Here is a 21,969-nt window from a genome sequence, read left to right as displayed (position 1 = left end):
AGTTTAAAAGTTCGTGTCCTGCTGAGCGAGGAAGGAAACTGAGTGTTTGTTTGTTTATTCAGATGGTGGCAATTTCCCACCACCACTGAGAACTGTATTCACCTCTCACTCTGCGTTTCCTCTCTCCCTCTCTCTCCCATGGTGGACTATATGTGTCTGCGTGCTGCTGAGGTCAGTCGGTCGTCCGACCCCTGAAGCGCCAGGCTCACACCTCTCCATCTGTCTGCATGACGTGCCGTATTATGTGTCCAGTCTGATTCCAGCTTTGATCCGATGTGATCCTGGCTGCATGATGAACTGCCCTGATTTGTGCAGTATCTGCATCTGTCAGGCCGCATATGGTGCATACATGAAATTGAGCATGTGGGGAACAGATTGGCTGTGTTGTGGTTATTTTACAGGACCTTCCTTCCTCGCTTGTGGGAGCCACTGTAGATATATGGATGTACTAAAGTAGACTAGCTTCATCATTGCATTCAACATATAATACTTAAACAACACCCAGCTATAAAATTAGGATGAAGTAAAACGGTTCTCATGTAGTCCTCCCCCAATGTCAGAATAGTATTTTATTTATTGAAATTTGGGTTAGAGAATGAAGATGAATAAAAGAATTGGAGAATTAAAAATATTTATTTTCAAATAATGAGGACAAATTAAAATGTTAGATCATATGAAAAACCATAAATGTGACTGGTACAAGCTCATGATGACTGATCACGCCACTTTAAAAGACTCAAAGTGAGTGTGTCCGACAATGCTTTTTATTCACTTTTCAACATTGTTCGCAAAAAAATATTTCTCCTTCAACACATCTGTTTCAGATAATGGGGCCCAATCTAAAAATTACTGGCAGTGCTTATGACTGCTTTAAACAGGTTATCCAAGAAAAACAAAGTCTTTCACCAAACGCTTCTTTTCGTTGTGAGACAGGTTAGTTTTACCCTACTGATGATGTGTTGTTGCAATAGTAATCCTGTCTAATCCGCCTCTTTTTGTCTGTCGAACTATAGAATTATTTATTAAAAATAGATGCTAGAATTTTTATTTCAGGTGTTTGTCATGTGTATAGACTTTAACCACCCAAGACTATGCAATTAATCAGGTATTACACTGATGAAGTTTTGACCCACAGAAGTCAATACATAAGAACTTTCCTCATAATTTCTTTGTAGCAGTTAATATACAGTAAATGCATTAAAGGTGCTGTAGGCAGGATTTTGCTAGTCAATGCTAATTTTTCTGTGTTTACTTTGGATTAAATGTTAGAGTATCCATTGATAATCCTTTAGGAGTGTAGCATAACTGCACTACCGCGAGGGCGCAGCGTTTCCATCTGTCTCTGTTCTGAGCTGAAAAGGAATCTCCACAGCTCCAGGTATCTTTGACCAATCAGAGAAGCCCATGAGGCTCTAACTGTGATTGGTCGAGGGGCGTTTGTCGCACGTTCTTGTGGGAGGGGCTTAACTTGCGTAAGGGCGTGATATCAGAGAAAACAGGACAGAATTGGCTGTGCTGGGATTCAAATCGCTATCTTAGATGGGTCAAATCGCCATCTTGCTTAGGTAAACCCAAGCAAGATGGCGGAGATGCGGAATCCTGCCTACAGCACCTTTAAGCAAACCATAAATACGCTCTTGAATTATACGTCCTTCTCAATTTCTCTGAAACGATTACTTACGCACAATAGATAATAACCATCTATTCATTTTTTTTGTCTAAAAGGGCCACATGGTGCTGGAGCAAAGGTGTTTCAATGGACTTAGTGCCAGATATTGGTCCCTATCGATGGCAATATGGGTAAGTACAGGTCTGGAGAAAACCTTTGTATGCACCGGGAGAGTATTCAAACTTGTCATATCCACATTCCAGCATGGATTAAAACCCAAGAGGACTGATCACTCCATGCACTGACACCCAAAGGCCATATATCAACCAGTGAATGCTTCATTTTGACACAACAGATACCCTTACCAAATTTCAGAAACTAATTCCTCCCATCCTGAACATATCTGGAAATAAAAACCTCCATGATTCTATCAGAACTAAAACCAAAAACGTAGTAAAACACTACCAGGACTGTAAAGGGTTAAAAGTGTCACTCTGTTGTTTTTAATAAAGTTTTTTCAAACAAACAACGTGACGTCACGACCCACGATGGCGGCCAGCGGCTCAGCTGTGACGGTTCTCACACCAAACGGGAGAAGGCAAACTATTAAAGTGTCCCCAAACACCCCCTTGCTGCAGGTAAACCGTGTTCTGGGAGCGTTCGGCGCTCTCCGGTGTCTCCGTTTTGTTTAAATCGGTGTGTTTGTCTCTGTCGCGGAACTTGTTTTCTCTGTGCTAGCTTGTTCGGCTAACAGTTGTTAGCCAGTGACAGATCACTTTCTGTTTTTGTGGCTCTGAAATGGAAATAGAAAGCTGAAAATCTTTATTTCAACACTCAGGTGTTGGAGGACGTGTGCAAAAAGCACGGATTTAACCCGGACGACCACGGTTTGAAGTGAGTACGTGGAGCTGGTCACTGAGTGGGCTTCAGTACACAGCGCTGCTTTTCACTTAATCTAAACTGCTACACATTAATAATGAAGAAGGAGCTGCATTGGACAAAAACTGTCGAATGACTCAAAATGACACCAAAAACTGGAGATCAGTGTCGTGTCATTATGAATGTGTAATATGTGCACACGTTATTGATCAATTGACAATCCTGTTGTTACAACAGCATGAATCAACAAATTAGTAACAGACACGTGGTAATATTGAATACCTATTTAAAATATCAAGAATACATAAAAAGAGCTGAAACGTGTTTGTAGAGGCCAAACCAGTGATTTATGCCACTGAAATGATCCAGCAGCATTACCTAATCGATGTGCTGATAGTTGTGTTGAATGAATGAAAAGTCTTTGTCATAATCCACAAGAGAACACCTGGCTTATTTTCTCACATCCACTACTTGTCCTGTTCACTCACACTCATCTTTTCCAAGCATCCAGGTGTGTACACACTTCAGCAATCAAAAATTCTGCTCTTACAGCACAAAATGACCAACACTTCTAAGATATATAAAAGACTGCAAAGATTAAAAGTTCCAGTTCAAAATAGCATCATGAAAAATTGCATTTGTGTGTAAGAAAGTGTAAATATTTCAGCGTATGACTTAAATAGCATGATGCAGTCCAATGTCAGAAAATGAGGAAGGTTTCTGGCATTTGATCAAAGTGCTGTGTTGTTTCACTCAGTTGCTGGAGTGTTTCTGTTTTTACATCTATAATGGAGTTTTCTTTGATAATTACTCAGCGTCAACGTAATGTACTTATTGTTGTAGGGAACTCAAGCCAAGCTTAACATGGGGAAAGCTTTGCTTACATCCCGGACAGGACAACAGTCCATCACAGGGAAAACAGAGCGAGGCTGAGAGTCACATACACTTACATTCAGTTTAGAAACAAAGGATCCATTTAATCTGCATGTCTTTGGACTGTGATGAATCCAGAGTATGATGATAAAATCCACACATGCACAGGGAGAACATAACTCCATCAGAAATCCAACATACAAAATATTTCTAGTTTTCTGTCTTAAAGGACTAAAGAAACATGATAACATGTAGAAAGTTTTATACTTGAACAATTGCTGATTTTGTTTCTTTGAAAACCACAACTCAAAAATGGCCTTTTAAAATATTTATGGATTAATTTTCTGTGAACAAAACTAACCTAATTCCCTCTACTCCATTCAGATTTTTTGGTTTATTTTGTTTTTAAGGTTATGCCAACTTATCATTTTCAGAGGGAACATTGTTGCTGTTGTTATTGAATACTAAGAAAGTGACTGCCACATTTTTGTTCATCTTTACTGTGTTTTCACTTTTGGACAGGTTTCAGAGGACTGTTGTTGACCTGACTCTGCCCTGGAGGTTTGCCAACCTACCCAACAATGCTAAACTGGAAATGGTTACAAGTACAAAGAAGCAAGCCGAAGCCCAGGTTAGTTAAAAGGAAAGCGGGAGCACGTCTGTATTTGTGGGATGGAGACATTGACTGACGAGAGCTTTCAGTGGAAAATTGCTGTGGGAGCAAAATCATGACAAAACTAGTGTTAAAATAACTAAATGTTATAATTCAAGTACAGTAGCGGTTGTGATATGATGGTCAATTGTATTTGTGGAATTATGTCTGAATTGTAAGGTTGTTGCATAGATTTAGTTTTCTCAAAATAGGAAGAAATATTTGTTAATGTTTGTGTTATTTAATAAGGACTTCGATGTCTAGGCTGTCTTATCATGGTAATGATTTGGTGGGCTCCTGAAAATGTTTAGCCACTACATTATGATAGTCTGTATTTACACTGAAAAGTAAGAAATAAAGTGCCTGAAACTTCTGTTTGACCATTTAAATATGTTCTTACGTTAGAAGAGAATTAATAATTGTCTAAATATAAATTACGGTTATAGTCAGTTTGTGAAACTTTGTGAAAAGATCTGATCTAGGTCAAAAACAGACACAGTGTGCTACACAAACACATTTGACGTTTAATATTATTGAACATGCTCATCAAACATTCCCAGTGCTTGTAGAAAACATAAGCGAACTCCGATGCTGAGGAGTCAAAGGAATCCTAATCGCTGCCAGGAGCTGCATCGATGAAATATGACTCTATCGGGGTTTTATTTTATTTTATGGCGCACACTGGAGAGAGAGAGAGCTTAATATTGAGCTACCTGAGTCACAGCAGTCACAGGAGACCTGCTGCTGTCTTTATTTAGAATTATCTTCTGACTGCCGATTTAGCCAGGAGAGGTGGAACAGCTTGCACCAGGAAAAAACTCCAGTTACCATCCCAGCACTGACTTCCCATCCCTCCTGGGCTCGGTTATCATCATTTCCGCACATGCAGCCTTTACCGGTACTAGCTCAGCATCTCGTATGTGGACCAGCTTCTCTTGCCTCGGTCGTAATAACCCGTGTTGTTGGAAAATTCCTTCACGGCCACGCAGCTCGCGTCACTCCCTCATTCAGCACCCCGATGGGTGCTGACTCCAAATTCCCAAACCATTACAAAAAAAACTACCCTCCACACCTGCGTAACCAAAGAGGAGAAGTGTAGTCAGGTGCCTCTCATAAAAGAATAAATGCACACAGGAGGATAATTCACAAACCGGCGGAGGAAAGAGTTTCATACATCAGGAGTTTTACTTCATCTGAAGAGCTTCCATCAGTCATTGAAGCACAGGGACGGCGCCAAGAGGTAGAATACAAGTGAAAGTTTTGTTAGTTTGTTTTAGATATGAACAAAACTTATAAACTAAAAAGTTTCAGGTATTTTGAACAGTTTAATTGACTATTTCTAACATCTGTTTTTTTTTTTTTAAAGGAAGTTTGTTTTGTTTTTCTTCACTAATTTAATGGCGATAGCAGTTTTATTATCACTGAACCAGAGATAACAAAAAGGTCAGATTAGAGTAAAAACAACAGTACATCTTTGTAATAATGGAGAGTTCATTATTGGATGCTTGGTGTTTGAGTCTTAGTGCTCCAACTGATAAATCCTGAGCATTTGGGGCTACAGTGCCTTGCTCAAGGTTGCCTATAGTGGTGAACTGTCTGCAGAGGGATTCAAACCAGCAGAACTGCGCTCAGGAGCTTGTTTCTCTAAACAGTTACACCAATACTTAACAGGTTTACATAAAATTCCAGACATGAGACATGCCGCCAGTTTTATTGCAGATTCGATTTGTAAGTGGAAGGACTGATTTTGTTATTGTTATTTTGAGGCTTTACAGCTCATTTTAATTTCACCACATTAATGGCAGTATTCCACTTGATGCCAAAACCACGGTCATTTCAGCCGTAATGGCGAACTTATGAACATTTTGACATGATTAAATCTTCCCACTGCTGCACCAGACAGCCGAAGACGAATCCAGCTGCAACATCGTGAACCTGCTGTGATGATAATCATCCTGTTTGATCAGTTGATGCCTTGTTATTTTAATGGATTTTTAGTGTGATTTTATGATTCAATTAGCTGTGCATGTTGTGTTTTTCGTTTTTCTCAGTACCTGGAATTACCTGAATTCTCCGTGTGCTCTCTCTTTGATTCCTGTCCAATAAAACTCTTTGAGGCTGAGCTGTAGTTTCCTATGACTTCATGCCATCAAAATCCAAGCAGTAAAATCTCGGCTGGGTTTGATCTGCTGTTTTTGTTCATTTGATGGATGGCTGACTGTTGCTGCCTCGCAGATTTCCCGCCACACACACACACACACACCTCGGCCGGTGTGTGAGTGTGACGTGTTCGTCCGTTGACGGCCAAGGCCGTCCTTTCATCTCTCCCGCCGTGGCCGAGCGCGGCGTGTTTTCTCTGCTGGACAACGCTGTTGCTGAGTAAACACGAACAACCGATCGAGTGACTCAAAGAGGGAAAAAAAAGCAGGACTCGGGCATTGATCACGTTGATGCCTGGTGTTGTCAGCTTCAGGCCAAGTTTGGCCCACATGTGCAGCGTAATCGGATTTGCTGATCAGAGAATTTTCTCTGTGCAGAGTAGCTCAAGACTGAAGAGCCAAGAACTCAAACGCCCACCGAGGGAGATTCTCTTTCTGTTGTCTCAGGTTAAAGGTCATGTGTCGACTTAGTCTAAGCTTCCGTTGTGCTTAAAGGAAGCCTTAAGTGGGAATTGATTTAAAGAAAAAATTGAATGGACACTTCAAAGTGATGCGACGGTCTGCTCAGTGTTAATAAAATGGCTTCCAGCTGTTTTATTTTATGTGTTTCTTGATCACATTTAACTGTTGTCTCTTGTCACATCGTCCCCTGCTACGTTAGCGTATTAGATGAATAAACCAAAATCTGTGTGAGCTTCTGAGAGCATGCACACTGCTGAGAGGACACCAAGGACCTGCCGTTTGCTCCTGCAGCGTGTCTGTCGGTGCGTGTGTGTGTGTGTGTGTGTGTGTGTGTGTGTGTGTGTCGGCCGCTTCCACTCACACTGTGCTCTCTGCTGGTCTCATCAGGTGCGGATTGCTCTGCAGAGGGAGGACGGCTCTCGACTCCAGGCGTCCTTCTCCTCTGGACAGACTCTGTGGGAGCTGCTCACACATTTCCCAGAGATCAGGTGTGTGTTTGAAGAGTGTGGAGATAAATGTGTCGCTTACGCTCAGGGTCGAGGTGTCAACTTCCTTCACATAATCTGCATTGCTCCTTCAGAAAAGGCTTCCAACCATAAACTTGATGCATCAGGAAAAGCAGTCCGCCGCCGTTTGTGATGGACTGAACGTGTGACTGCTGAGCTGAAAGTATTTAGTGCAGCTGGTGATGTGAAACGTTTACTTTTTTTTTTTTTTTTTAGTGCGCATAACAAAATTTGACATTGTTTCTCACTGAAGTACATCCAGTAGTTTCATTTCCGCAGGTTTTGTCTCACAAGCACCAGACCACCTGTGAATGTGTTTTTCCCCTTGCACCAAGTGTTGGAACACTTTCTCCCTTTTGCCTGTTCCGAACGGCTCCTCCAGACTGAAGCTATTAAAAAGAACAAAATCAGTTTCTGTCACCACCGTGCAAATTATAGAAATTCTGTACGTGAAACTAAATCAAATTAAAAATAAACGTACAAAAATGCTTCATAGAATATTTAAAATCACTGCTTCCATACCTTTTTTTCAAAGGATTGAAACAGAGTCTAAGATAACATTCCTTCTTATCATCGTCCACTGAAGTGAGTTTTCTTCCACACGTCGCCGACGCTCATTCAAACACACACACTCACACACACACACCCCCGTCCAGACAGCTGTTCCTCAGTAGTTCCAGCTGCTCGGTTCCAGGTGCTGCAGCCTCCGTCCAGCCCTCATCTCATCTCTATTAACTGACGTCACTCCATATCCCGATCCCTTCCCAAGGAAGCTACGCTTCCATGAAATGAGCATTCGCTCTACAACAGTGTTACAGGCTCGGGGAATGTCGTGAAAGCGAAGCGGAAAGCTTTGATTTTCAGGATTGGGGAGAACAATAGTAAAACATTTATGGTTCAATTAGGTTCTCCTCGGGATTGGGCACACATGGTTTGCACATGCGGACTGAGCGCCACTGCATCGCACGAGTTCCGTGTGAAGTCGCGGAGCCGACTCCCCCCCGAAGAATGTAAAGAAGTCTGCTTTGATTTTGTCACCAGTAAAGCAAATCCAACCTTCTTCTTGGTAACGGTGTCACTTCTTTTCACCGTATCGTCCCCTTTCTCCAGCGGATCGCTGCTGTCGGAGTCAGGATCCACTCCTGTCTGTGTTTACATGAGAGACGAGGTATGTGACGTCCCTTTAACGCTCCCGTTCCCCCCACATGAAAGTGAGTTTTATGGTAACACAGCTGTTTCTGTGTGTGTGTTTGACCGAAGGTGAGTGGGGAAGAAGCACTGAAGAAGGCCACGCTCAAGTCTCTGGGTCTCACAGGAGGAAGTGCCATCGTCAGGTATCCTGCTTCTTCTCTGTGTTCTTTGCTTCTGACTTGTACACAGAGCAGTGCGAAGTGTTTCTAATAGCTGGAGAGAACTGAAATCACACCATCTTCACCTTCTTTTGCTTTATTGTAGAACAATCACACCTATTGGCGGCATGTGTTCGATGTAATACTAAATGAAGTTTCAACTCCTCTTGCTTCATCAATCATTTACATTATGATGGACAGAGGTGCCGCGCAACAAGAGATTTCTACTGAGATGTTTAAGCTGCTTTACTGTTTGTTTTTCAGATGACTTAGTATTTTTACTCCCTACATTTGAACACAAACATATGTGTGCTGTATATATGAGTATCTCCCCTTTATTGTGTCCAAAGTGGCCTGTTATATGTTTTAAACTGTCATGATGAGAATTCGGAGCAGCTGACAGTCACAGTCATCGACAGCGAAGCCGCAGAAGTATATGGACATATTTAACATTTCAGAATCATTTTAACTTTCAAGAAGTACCAAAGTCATTTTATCCTTCGATTTAAATAGAATGGCTTCAGTCGATCATTGAGCTGTTGCTTTCTGTTTCCTCAGGCTGTGATTGAAAAAGGAGGCTGCTCATGGCGTCGTTACAGAACCCGCTGTAACTTTCTGTGACATTAGAAATGTGTTTTTCATGAATGCCTGCAGCAGATGCACCTTCACGGACTTGGAACTGCTTCACTCCGGACTAACCATGAAGTTATTTTCATTGTTTCTTTTGAAGGTTTTTACTGAAAAAGGATAAAACGCCAGGAGAAGAAGATGCGTTTGAAACGGCCGCTCTTCCAGCCACGCCTGTTGCCAAGGAAACGGCCCCCGGCCCGCCGCCTCAGCCCGGCCCCACCCCGTCGCTTCCAGCAGAGGTGCCAAACACAGATCCCAGCCCCGACGTGCCGATGGAGACGTCCCCGCTCTCCCCCGTCACGGCGACAAGCGCGCGCCCGGTTCAACCGGCGGACGGTTCAGACTCCCAGAATACAGTTCGGCACGAAGCCCCTCGGGCAGGAAGTTCATCGCCGGTGGAGGACGGAGAGGAGGCGGGGCCGTCGGGACTCGGCTCGCCCCCGTCCTCCTCCTCCGCTCCCTCCGCTCCCTTCGTTCCTTTCTCTGGAGGAGGTCAGCGCCTCGGCGGCCCCGCCGGACGCGCCGCGCCTTCATCATCCTCCTCATCCTCACTCTCAGCCATGCCCGCTGCGGTCGAATCGCCCAAAGCGAAGAAAGCCAAATCCAGCCACGGTTCAAGCACCAAGGTGATTTATAAATTAAAATTTCTGCACATTTTACAGCGAAGACACTCGGGTCTCACCAAGCCCAAGACTCATTTCCATTTTCTGAGTGGAGTTAGGACTCCTTAGCCTTGTTTGCTTTGAATTTGCTAAAAGAGAACATGTGATCCTCTTGAAAGACACCAAACGTTTTCTATATGGATGTTGTGCTCGGATTAGTTTTCCTTCAGTTCAGGATGGCTTTCAGCCTCAAACTGCCAAAACGTTGACGTTCAAAAAAGGATTTCCAAGTTGACACAGCTGACATCACCTGGATTTAGCTCTGGAGAAGCAGGAAAAAGATAGAAGGTAACATTTTTATTGAAAAAAATCGGGAATAAGATTCAAAAGCATCAGTGCTGCGGTCAGGAAAATGGCGTCCACAGCAGATTTCATGTGGCACTAGGTTAACTCAGCAGTAGCAGAAATGACTTGAAGTTTTAAACATTTTTAGCTGATTTGTGAAAAACCAAAACATCTCAATTTAATAACAAAAAGAGGAAAGTCTTTATGAAGTGTCAAATATATATCACTTACCAAACACACTCACACACACACACACAGATTGATGACGGCTGTTTTGCCAGATTCTCACCCTCCATCGGGAGTAATTTGTGGTTTGGCGTTTCGCTCAAGGACACTTTGACATGTGGACAGGGCATTCAGGAGGATCCAAATCAAATCGTTTTAATTGGAAGACGGAGACACAGCCTCCCCCGGCGGAGGAAGAAAATGCTTCAATCTCCCAAAACCCAAAAGACAGAAGAGAAATGCTCCAAAGTCTTAAAATATCCACGTCTGTTCTTCTGCTGGACATTCAGTCTGAGACCGTCTCCTGAATATGAATGGAGTTTCTTTTTGTTTATAGCAAAGATTTTAACTGGACCTGCTTTATTTCTTTCTTTCAACAGTGTAAAACTAATTCCAGTCGGCAGGATGAGCACGTGAACCCGGAGGAGTTCTTGGAGGTAAGAACTTGCTGATTTCTCTGCTTTGTTTCCGCTTTAAGTTAAAGCTAAGCGTCGTTCTAAACCCTGCTGTCCGTCTGCAGCCGGTGGAGCGGGAGTCGCTGATCTACCACGTGGACTCGCTGTCCCGCCAGTCGGAGGATCACGCCGATCTGCCCGACGAGTTCTTCGAAGTGACGGTGGACGACATTAGGAAGCGCTTTGCTCAGCTGAAGAGCGAGAGGTGAGGAGGAGGCAGGAGAAGTGTGTGTTTGTGCGAGATATTTAGTATAAAAACCTTGTTGCTGCAGAAACGCGTCTGGATCAGATGTTTAGGAGCAGGTAATTAGTCATAATTTGGCAGCGGGCCGTCGGCGTCTGACCCGTAATTGCAGAATAGCAAGGCCAGGGGCCGGCTGGACGGCGAGCATCGCCGCATGCCTCCTGAAGCTCTCGTTTATTTATGAGCGCTTCTTTGAAACAGATGCGCAGGAGTTCGGTTCGGCGGCGGCGGACCGCAGCTGCTGAGACACGGTGTGTGTTTGCAAAGCATGTTCTCACTTATCAGACACCACGCACGCTACAAAAGCCTCTAAATATGGTTCACTAAGGAGCAATCAGCGATCCTGTGCCGTGTAGACGTTCGTCTTCCAGCCGGCGACCGAAACGCCGTCGGGACGAGGCCTCGCCGTGCGCGTCCTTTCATCTCGGCCCGCGCTGCCTCCGCCGGCTTCGCCGCTACCATCTCAATGACTGCAATTACAGAGGGTGGAATTAAGCCGACCACAGCAATTTGTCTGCGCCTCTGACACACACACACACACACGACCACACACGAGCGAGGGCAGCGGATGGAACTTTGGACTCTCACTTTTCTCTGAACAGGGTTTTTGTTTCATTTGAAGTTTCTCCTTCGTCCCTGCAGGAAGTTCCTGGAGGAGGCGCCGCTCATGACCAAATCCCTGAGAGAAGCGCAGATGAAGGAGAAGCTCGATCGATATCCCAAAGTGAGTCGAGACAACCCGACACACCCGGGAGCGTTTTTAAAGTCACACATCGGTTTAAAACACGCAGGATGTATTGCCTCTGTGCTTCTCCAGGTGGTCCTGAGGGTCCAGTTTCCAGACAGGCACGTCCTGCAGGGCTTCTTCAGACCTTTGGAGACAGGTATGTGTGTTTGTGAGTGTGTGTGTGTGTCGCGTCGGGAGTGTTCATTTCAGCTGGCTAGCCACAGGTATGGCTGCAATGCGCCGGGCTGCGGCGGCTTCCCCTCGCCGCAGAGAGCGGCGGCGGCGGCGGAGTGACGGAGACAGAGAGGCTGAGGCAGGCCTGTAATTCCAGGGATTAGACGCAACGCCGCAGCCACGAGAACAGCAAATTGGAGGGAAATTCCTTCTGACAAATGAATCGCGGTCGCAGATGCGGACCGATCGCTGTTTTCATGCCTCAGCTGGTGTTTTCCGGGTGTGTGTGTGTGTGTGTGTGTTTGTGTGTGTGTGTGTGTGTGTGTCCAGTTGGGGCCGTGAAGCAGTTTGTCAGGAGTCATCTGGAGGATCCTCAGCTCAGTTTCTACCTGTGTAAGTGTCTTTAATCACATGATCACCAAACATGACAGTCAGCAAATATGAAGATGTCCTTAAAAAAATGTTTTTGTCTTGGGATGTGATTTCCTCCATCTGTGATTAAAATAAACTCAGTAAAAAAAAATTTAGAATTTTTTCTTTCTTTTCTTTTTTTAATGAAGTTTCTCATTGTAACGTGTTTCATTTCAGCGTCATTACAGCAGTTGAAATCAGTTAGATTCAACAGAAAAGCCGAATCTCCTGTGACCCTAAAAGGATTTTAGATTTTGATACTGATTTCATTTTGAGGAAAAGATTCTCTTAGTTGATCTCCACGTGTTTCATGTTTTATCCAGTTTATGATTTGGTAAAACTAAGCTACTGAAAGAGAGTCGTTCCTATTGTAGGAAGCTGAAAACACCCAGATTGATTTCAAATGTATGAGAGTTTAGGAAAGTTTTAGTGATTTCTGTGTTTCTTTGGTTGTTTGTATGAAGCAGCTTGATCGGCTTTATGATGAAAAAAATAAATGGATTTATCATTTTTGTTGCATATGACTAATGTAGTGCTGTCCGTTTTAATCGCATTGATCGCAATTAATCGTGATTAATTCATGGAGAGCTGTCAACAGTTAACCTTTTTAAAGTTGAGATTAATTGCAATGAAGAACCTAATCCTCATAAATCACTCCCAATGTCAGGAAAAAGACTATTATCCTCTAGTTCTTTTCTTTGGCCCAATTGGCAGACCTCAATGGATTAATCGCGATTACAACTGACAGCTTTAGACTAATGTAATCAGAGAGACGCTTCTTTTCCGGTGTGTAATCTGGACCGTTTTTTTCAATGTGTTTCCAGTTATCACGCCTCCAAAAACCATTCTGAGTGACGCTTCGGCCACACTTTTCCAGGTAAGAGTTATCATGGCGTCTTCCAAACTTGTTGGGGAAGAAGAAGGAAAAAAAAAAAAAGAAAAGCTGGTGATAAAATGATTGATTTGAATCAAACGAGCCACGACGACAAACCCCAGAACAGGACAAATCTCTGGCTGCTTTCTGGGACACATGCCGCCGCGCTCACAGCGACTGTAAAACGTATCGGCTGGTCCTTGTCTCCTCTTCAAAGCCCACCGCATTCCCGGCTCCCCCTCTTCTCCCTCTTCTCCCGCTTCCACTCACACTTGTTCCCCCCTCTCCACTGTCCTTGACCCCAGCTGGGCTTGATTTTTCCCAGACTGGCACATGGGGTTAATACAGGCCTCACTTTGATCTTCTCAAACACACACACACACACACACACACACACGCACACACAGAGCAATGGGCAGCCTTGATGCTTTGTTGCCTTTGAGTTTCGAGAGCCGGTTTGTTAATGAAACAGTTGTGATGAAGGGATTACAAATAGTAAAAAAACAACAAAATGAAGAAAAACAAGAACTGTGATCATTTTGCTGCTCCACAGACTGCGATTGCTCTTCTATTCTCAGGTACATTATTTAAGAATAACTTGAAAAGCTTCGCTCGCTCCACACTTTGACTCAACCTGCAGCAGAGACGGCAGAGGGGAGGAAGGGAGCGCTGTTTGAAGTGAGATCGTGTTGTGATGATGAACGAGATTCGGCTCCTCAGAGGGACTGGTACAAAAGATAACAATCCTCAAACGCACACTTTGAAATGTGTGTGTGTAATGTGTGTGTGTGTGTGTGTGTGTATATACGCCCTCCTGGTGCCACGATCTCTCTGGATCGAATCTGATGTAATTCGCCAGCCTCTCTTTGTTTTCCAGCTCTCTCTGTCCCTTCCTGAACTCTCGCCGCTCGCCGTCCCTCTGCGGGACCCCAGCTCCGCTCCGGCCGTCCTCCGGCCCCACAGCTCCCACAGCCCGTCTTTCCGGACCCTCTCATGCGCCTCACCCCTCTCCTCACCCCGGTGTCTCTGTCTATTAGGGACTTAAAAGCATTAAAGCGCTCAAAAACAAAATCTTTAATCCTTTTGGTGACATCTCTCACACACACACACACACACACACACACACTCAGTCTGGCTCTGTTTTCCTGTCTATACATCAGTCGTAGAACACACAGGGCATCTGTAGTCTTTTTTTGGACACATACACACACACGCATGTGTCTCCCCTCGCTCGCTCCGTCACACGCACACACACTTTAATCACTTTGTGTCATGTCAGGAAAGGAATGTTTCCCAACCCAGAAGCCCTTTGATACCCGGCGTCCCCTCCCTCATCCGTCTCCCCCTCTGTCTTCCATCAGGATCCGTTCGGCCTCTTTTCCTTTCTCTCGCTCTCTCCATTCCTTTTTTTTTTTTTTCTACACACTCTTTCTGTTTGACACACACATACGTTGCGCGTCGTATCCCGAGTGGAGTGGCGGCTGCCAAGGCGAGCAGGATGGCAGGAATGCCCGTTGTTTCACCGTAACACAGTGTTTCCTGCTCGCAGCAATTAGGCTGCCGCGTCCCAATTTAGCAACGAGCCGCACAAAAGAAGCGACGGAGAAAGGGCCTTTGTGTGCGGGACGGGTCGTAGTGGAGGAGAAGCCCGGCTGCACCGTCCTGGTGTTTTTACACCGCTGACCGGTGAAGTGACACAGCGACCAGCCGGAACCGGTGAAGCCGCTCCTGTTCCCGTGGTGGCCGTTAGTGGGAGGAGATTCAGGATCCTCAGGATGACAGAAACTACCATCGTCCATGTGATCTTAATGTTTTGGCTGATTGTAAGTGATCATTGTCACTTCTGCTGAACTGGCTGCTGAATTATATTTGGATTTCTGTGGTTAAAAAGGCCCTTTTTTGCACTGCATGCATGCTGTTTCTGACAAAAAGTATCAGATTCATCATTAGTTTATTGACTCTTCATGCCTCATCCGTATCCATATGTCCATTTTTCCATCTGCCTCATTTGATTTTAACCTGATATCTCCCAGGTCCTTCAGTAGTTTCTTTAAAGACGCACATTCACCCTCCTTCAGAGTAGATCTGGGTAGAAATGGACAAACAAAAGTCTAAATTCAAGGAACCTGCTTCAAAAAAAAACAAAAAAAAAAAAACAGGAAAGCGAGTTCTTTTGATATTGACCTTAAATCTTCATATTAACTGGTTTCAGTGGTTCGCATGTTCAAGGTAAACTAAAGGACGATGTTTGACTGGAACGTTTGCCCTTGATATTTTGGATTACAGTTCATATTGATACATCAGTTCATCTTTTCGCCATCTCCATCTCAGCTACGGCCTCAAAGGGACGGGATACTTCATATCTATGTTGAACAGTTTGCACTGGATTTGAAGCTGCACAGGGAGAACATGCACGCTCCACACAAACAGCACTGTGCTGTGAGATGATGAACGTTCACCACCAACCATCTCATGCCGTTTTATCTGCGACATGAACCTGGATGAGTTTTTTTGAGATGTTTCTTGTCGGTAAAAGTGTCCAGTAATAATTCGTCGATTAATGCGGACATGGTTTTATTTCTTCACATTGATGGTGTTCAGCTAATATTTGTTCGGTTGAAACACTTTGATGACTTTGTTCAGAAACGGTTTTGTTGTATTGCTGGTTTGTTCTCGTGTCCACTGACTCTGAATCCCAGCGTGCTGCAGTGTGTGAGCAAGCGTGCACGGTGTGTGAATCGGTGTGTTGAGACTGCTGACATGGTGAAAATGCACCGTTCAGTTTTAAACAGTACTGTCCAGTTAAAAGGTCGGCGGATGGCAACAACGTGGCGACGCTCTTTAATAAACTCACAGGATTCAACAAGCGCTTATTTTACTCTTTACCTCGTGAATCATTCATGATGATGGCAACTGTGGAAATAGTTGTTGACTAATTTATGAGATCAGAGGAAGGATGGCCATTACTTCAGTAAACCTGGGAACTGAACCTTCCTCTCGGGCCTTTAATGATGTCTGTGGGTTTTTTTTTTTTTTTTTTTTAAAGCGATGACCAAAAAAATTGCCCGGCGGTTCGCCGGACTCCAGGAGAGAAATCTCTTCACGCTGAGGTTTAAGGGGAGCGGCATGCAAACATCGCACCTGCTCGTTAAAAGAGTTCACAGAAATACCTCCTCGCTTCTTAATGGGTTAAAGGCCCAAACTGCAAAACAACACAAAAAGCTTTGTGAGATAAGTGCTGCGTGATCGATGCAGCTGCAAGCCGGATTTAAAGAGATGGACGTTCGAGAGACGGCCTGGAATCAATCACATCTCTGAAAAGTTACTGTCGTATCACAAAGTTAGAAACCTGCTTTAAAAGGAGCGGGACGTGAATGGAGAAAGTGTAGATGTGGTTTTAATCCTGTTTAAGACAATGGAGAGCTCAATAAAATGGAACATATCATCCCTCCAGACTTTCTGGCTGAGACTGAAAATGGGATTTTGTTATTTATATTTGAAAATAATCATACAATATAGAAAGATTTTTTTTTTTTTGTCTTGAGTTCCGCAATGTAGGATGAATAAAGTCTTGTTTCATCCAGTGTTCTATTGCGTCCAGTCCCACCTGCAATGCATTTCATTGACCACTGGAGGCGCTTTTCAGTCTGTTTCAGTCAGGTGATCAGGTGTGTCGATGTTGAAGATCATTTCTAGATTCTGATCACTTATTCAGCCCATGACATGAACTAACCGAGTATATTTTTTACTTCCAGCTACATGTGGCCAAATGTTTTACGTCTTTGAAGACATGATTTGACAGGATTCAGTGTTGAGACTGTGTTTCTAGCGCTGTTATTCCGTCGTCAGTCTCTCCCTCTGGATCGTTTCTTGACGATCTCCCGCTCAGACTGGGTTTGCGTCCTGCGTCGCACAGTGACAGACGAGCTCCTTGTTTTGTCAGCCTGTCTGTTTCCACCTCCTAATTGTACGGTTGATCGTCTGCCTGCGACTGGTCCATTATAACGATGAGGAGGACGATCACCGGGGAGGAATGCGGCGCTTCGGGGGTGAAAGTGTTTTCACCGACCGTTTGATTGGTGCTCATTTTGTGGTCTGCTTCAAAGAATCGTGGTTTTCTGGTTCAGATCTCCCAGCAATGACTCACTCTCAGAAACGAAGCCGGGCTTGGATGTGGCGATGGCGCCTTGCTTTGTGCAGCAGGAGGCCGTGTTGTTTGGATTCTCCTGTGTTTTTAGCCGAAATGAACATTTTTGAAGCTTCCGTTCACTCCTCTGTTTTCCCTCTTCCTGTTTGCAGGCCGACCTGTTTCCCGGCGCACTCATATACTTCGGCTCCAATGCTAAAACAGGTATTTATGCATTTTGTTTGGTTCCTTTCTTTCATAATAAGCTCATCTGAATCAGATCCCGCTGCATTACTGAGGTATGCGACACAACAATACTTACTTTTGTCTTGTTTCTGCCGCAGATTTTTACATAAAGCGAGAACTGCTCCAGTCCTCCGTCTCAGCCTCGCAAGCAAATGAGTCCATCGCAAGGTATGTGCTCTGGTGTGTGGGTTTGTGTTTAATGTGCATGTGTGTGTGTGTGTGCGTGCGCCTTGGGTGTGTATGTATGCACTTGTATCCTGCGGCAACCAGCCTATTTTCCTGTCACAAAGCTGTCATCATTGGAATCCCTTTGAGGTTCTGCCTAAACAGCAGGTGCCCCCATGCGCCCTCATTTCCTCCACACACACACACACACACACACACACACACACACACACACACACACACACACACACACACACACACACACCATTTTCCAGACCTGCTAAAGATAGAGCCAGTTTTTCAGAAGTGACCCCCACCTGTTGTCCTTTAGCTCCGTTAACAAGGTCGTGGCTCCGCCTCTGTTTCAGATCTTCATCTCGTTTACAATCAGCTCGTCTTCGCCGCCCGAAAAATACAGGCGCGCACGCATTTTCTCAACGTTTAAGCATCCCGCGCTCCTTCAGAGTAACATCCGTGCCCCGCATGTCAAAAGGTTTAAGCTGATCTTTGTCTTCATCTCAGCTGCATGCTGCGCTCCCCGACGCCCCCCTCCGGCTCCGCGGCCGCCGAGGAGCCGCCGCCGCCGCCTTCAGAGCCGCCGATGAACGCCGGAGGATCCACACAGCCTGAACCGGACCCGGCCACACACACCCAGCCTCCCAAAACCACCAGGTCTGACCCGGGAAAGGTGCCCAAGTGGCTGAAGCTCCCAGGTCAGAAGAAGAAGGACTTCACGCACACACACACAGTCACTAACACACACACACTATTGAAGAAGATTAACCAAAGGGCTATAATTATCACAATGCAAATTTTCAAACTCCGTGAAACGTTTCAGTTTAGATGCTTTGAGTGTTGACAGGGTGTTTAGATGCATTTGGGTTTCATTTCAGATAAATGAAAGATGTGGAATAAGACATAAGGTTTCTACAAACTTCCCATTTGTCCGGCAGACAACGTGTCTGCAGCGTTCAGCTTCTCTGTTTTGGTAAATCAGATTGTCTGCAGCTGTTCTTCCAGGCAGTCTGAGGAGCAACCAAACATGTAACTTGGTGATAATATCACTTTGTAATCAGAAATGTTTAAAAGTGACTTTTGTCTTTGTGTTTCCCGTCTGGTTCTATCAAGAATTTAACTGATATCTTTTCTATTTGATCCAGCAATAAAAAAAGTGTCAACAAGCATTTTTATTTACTATTATTTTTTTTAGCCAAGTCAGTTGAACCTGCGTCATGTCAGGTGTGGAAACATCCACACACTCACAGTATTCCCGCCCTCTGGCCGTCCTCAGATCACTTCCTGTTGCTTTGTGTTCAGAGAACGAGCAGAAAGCCTCCAAGCCATCCAAACACACACACACACACACACACACACACACACACACACACACACACACACACACACACACAGTCGAGCAGGACGCATCTTTTTGGATGCTAGATTTCTGATGAGTCACAGGATAAGCATGCATGTGAAGATGAGCCAGTTAGTTCTTCAATCCGAGCCCCCCCTCCCCTTCTCCCCCCTCTGGTCCAGGAGGCCACTACAGACCGTGAGCGGCCAGGCGGGGAGGCCTGCTGCTGGGCCACATCACATAGCTCCGGCCCCCGCGGTCCGGCCAGGCTCTGAGCGGCTCTCGTTTCATTGTGGCGTTTCTGTTGGTCACTGTGTTGACGTCTCTGTTTGGAGTGCCTCTCTCCCTCTCTCTCACTCTCTCTCTCTCTCTCACTCTCTCTCTCTCTCTCCCTGGCTTGTTTGTGTGCGTTTTATTTCTGGCTGATCTCTGTGTGTGTCCGTGTTCGTCTCTGAAGAGAGTTGTGGTTGTTTTCTCTTTCATGAGGAAAGTTAAAAGAAAAAGACAGAGGAGGGGTGACGGGGAGCCGAATCAGGAATTATAGATTCCATGTGTGGACCACAACAGAGGACACACACGCGCACATGCACCCGCACGCACACACGCGCCCTGCAGAAGTGGGCCTTCTGCTGCTCGCCTCCGCTCCTTGCTTGAACAAAAGGCTCCAGCTCCGTCCTGAAGCGGCGGTGGTGATGGACGCCGTGTTGAAGCCATGTTGAGGCGTTTAGCGAAGATTCATGTTGCACATGAGTTTTCACAAACAGCTGAAGCCGAGCGAGGCGAGGCTGGTTTTGAACTGCATCCAGCGCCTGCTCCTCAGATGCAGTTACTATTAATATCCCTGCTTTTTATTACGTTGCAATAAAATTAGCTTTCAGTCTCTCAACAACATCAGATGCCGGCGGAGTTTGCAGCCTTTGTTTGGAATTCCTGGAGAGATGCTCTTTGAAATGTGACAGAATTAGAAAAACTCCAGGCCTGGAGATCGTTTATAATTCACAGAACGAACGTGCACTGTTTGGGAGAGATGCCTATAAAACAAATCCCAGCAAGCTGTTCCTCATATGAAGGATTTAGAATTGACTACATTTATTAAATATACATATCGCAAATCAGGCTAATATGTTGATTCTGTTTGTTTTCTGCACAGGTAAGAAATAAAAGCGGCGCTGCGGTTTGATGGGAGCGCCGAGTGACGCCACGCTGCATCAGAATCTCCACTTTGAGAGGCTCCGCAGCGGCTCTTCATGACGGACAGATGAATTAGTGAATTATTGAATTGTGGGGGGGAAATTGCCGTGTTTCATTCCGGCTGCTCGCTCAGAGTGGCGAGCACTGAAGAGGACAAATGTAGTGAGGAGTGATTAAAGACTGTTGTTGCTTAAAACGCCTTCTGTGTCGTGTTTGGAAAACAGCAGAGGAATTCACTCAACTTTAAAGACTTCTTCATGTCTGCCTCACTTTGAGCATTTAATATTTATGCGGAGCAGAGCGACTGACCAGCAGGTGGAGACAGAGAACAGCGTAAAAACAACAGGACGTCCACCTCAGCAGGACTTTCTAAATCTGCAAAAGCACCAACCAGCAGGAACACTGTAAGTCACTGACGGAGGAGGAACTGTAAAGGAATTGAGGGCTGCGTCCTCAGCTGTGAGCAGGTATTCCTAATCATAAAACATATGTTTTATACATTCATTGTTCTCTCCGTACTGTTAAAAGGCTCTGTTGTTCTCTTTTAGCTGGAGGCTTTTCACATTTGTTTGTTCAGTTCAAACAAATTGCTTCCAGCAGTTTTCATCAACTTTGTGGAACTTTTTCTCTATTTTAGATCAAACTCCACCTGGAGCACAAAAAGTCCTGTACACACACAGAGAGAGAGAGAGCGAGAGAGAGAGTGTTGATGAATATTCAGCAGCAAAGATTAGAGATATTTGTCTGTGCCTCTGTTCGCTTCCTTCATCTGGTAAATGCAGCCCCCTCTCGCTGGTGTTAGGAGGCTTTAGCTTCCTCACTCCTCCACAGTCATCAGTCGCTTTAGATCCTCTGCGATGGAGTGATGGAGTCCCCCGATCAGCTCACTGCAGCAGGACTTCTTCCAGAACTCTCATTGTGGGTCCATCAGGTCACTTCCGCTCTCTGAGGTTTTGTGGCCACTGCGGGTTCTCACGTGACGGTAATGGAAGGATATTCAGCAGTAATTTACAGCCTCATCAATAAGTGACTAAATCATAGAGACACTTTCAGGTCAGATTTCACTTCACATGTAAATCCATATCTGCAGGATCATATAATCAGTATATTTAAGAAAACTCCTTGATTCTGGATTTGTCACTTATTTCAAATTGGACTTCACCTTTAAATGTTGAATATTTGAGATTTCCAAACTGCAACATTGTGAGTTCAACTTGAGCTCTTCGGTCAACACGCTGTGATGTTCGGAAGGCTGCTGTCGGTTCTGCTGTGTCCTTTGAATGAACTGCCGTCTCAGACTGGTGCGTGAGTGAATTATTTACAGCAGGGTGGATGAAGAATGACAGTATTTGCTAAAAAAATAAACTCTCTAGCAAGTTTTTGATCACCTTCAAATGACTTAGACCACTGCTCTTTTTTAATTTTTTGCTTTCTGCCCTTCATACCCGATGAATGGAAGATCCTCATCACCTTACTCTACTGTACGTTCATTCATCTCCTGATGTGTGGGGATCTCTCACTCATACTCAGTTCTACTCAAGTAGAGTCCCAATTCCATCCATTCTCAATTTTATCCTGGACGTCAGTTCAATACGCTGCCATTTCAGTATCCTGAGTCCTCTGAATATCCTCGGTCATCACATTTGCTGAAGGTTCATGTCAGTTTAGTCCTTCTTTCCTTGATATTCAGGCACGTGTTTGTCCAATCGTC

At 44.8% G+C, this 21,969-nt stretch overlaps 1 protein-coding gene across 1 annotated transcript; it reads left to right on the top strand.

Annotated features, from left to right (window-relative positions):
* The first annotated feature begins 2,143 nt into the window (after nucleotides 1-2,143).
* On the top strand, nucleotides 2,144-20,448 carry aspscr1 (ASPSCR1 tether for SLC2A4, UBX domain containing). Its single transcript, XM_030095044.1, has 17 exons — nucleotides 2,144-2,247; nucleotides 2,448-2,503; nucleotides 3,884-3,992; nucleotides 7,022-7,122; nucleotides 8,251-8,308; nucleotides 8,401-8,474; nucleotides 9,220-9,745; nucleotides 10,672-10,728; nucleotides 10,812-10,951; nucleotides 11,633-11,714; nucleotides 11,808-11,874; nucleotides 12,222-12,284; nucleotides 13,127-13,179; nucleotides 17,476-17,527; nucleotides 17,647-17,716; nucleotides 18,236-18,426; nucleotides 20,218-20,448. The coding sequence occupies exons 1-17, from the start codon at nucleotides 2,158-2,160 to the stop codon at nucleotides 20,226-20,228; spliced, it is 1,800 nt and encodes a 599-aa protein (XP_029950904.1). The 5' UTR covers nucleotides 2,144-2,157; the 3' UTR covers nucleotides 20,229-20,448.
* The last annotated feature ends 1,521 nt before the right edge of the window (nucleotides 20,449-21,969 follow it).

Source organism: Salarias fasciatus, chromosome 6 (assembly GCF_902148845.1).
Source record: "Salarias fasciatus chromosome 6, fSalaFa1.1, whole genome shotgun sequence".
In the NCBI taxonomy this organism is placed as follows: Eukaryota; Metazoa; Chordata; class Actinopteri; order Blenniiformes; family Blenniidae; genus Salarias; species Salarias fasciatus.
This window is presented reverse-complemented; position numbering and strand designations above follow the sequence as displayed.

What these genes read in the sequence shown, in the direction of transcription:
- aspscr1 (XM_030095044.1), top strand. Translation starts at nt 2,158, where the DNA reads ATGGCGGCCAGCGGCTCAGCTGTGACGGTTCTCACACCAAACGGGAGA. An exon ending in AGAAGCAAGCCGAAGCCCAG is followed by an intron (nt 3,993 to 7,021) that starts GTTAGTTAAAAG and finishes TGGTCTCATCAG; the next exon opens with GTGCGGATTGCTCTGCAGAG. An exon ending in GGAGGAAGTGCCATCGTCAG is followed by an intron (nt 8,475 to 9,219) that starts GTATCCTGCTTC and finishes TTTCTTTTGAAG; the next exon opens with GTTTTTACTGAAAAAGGATA.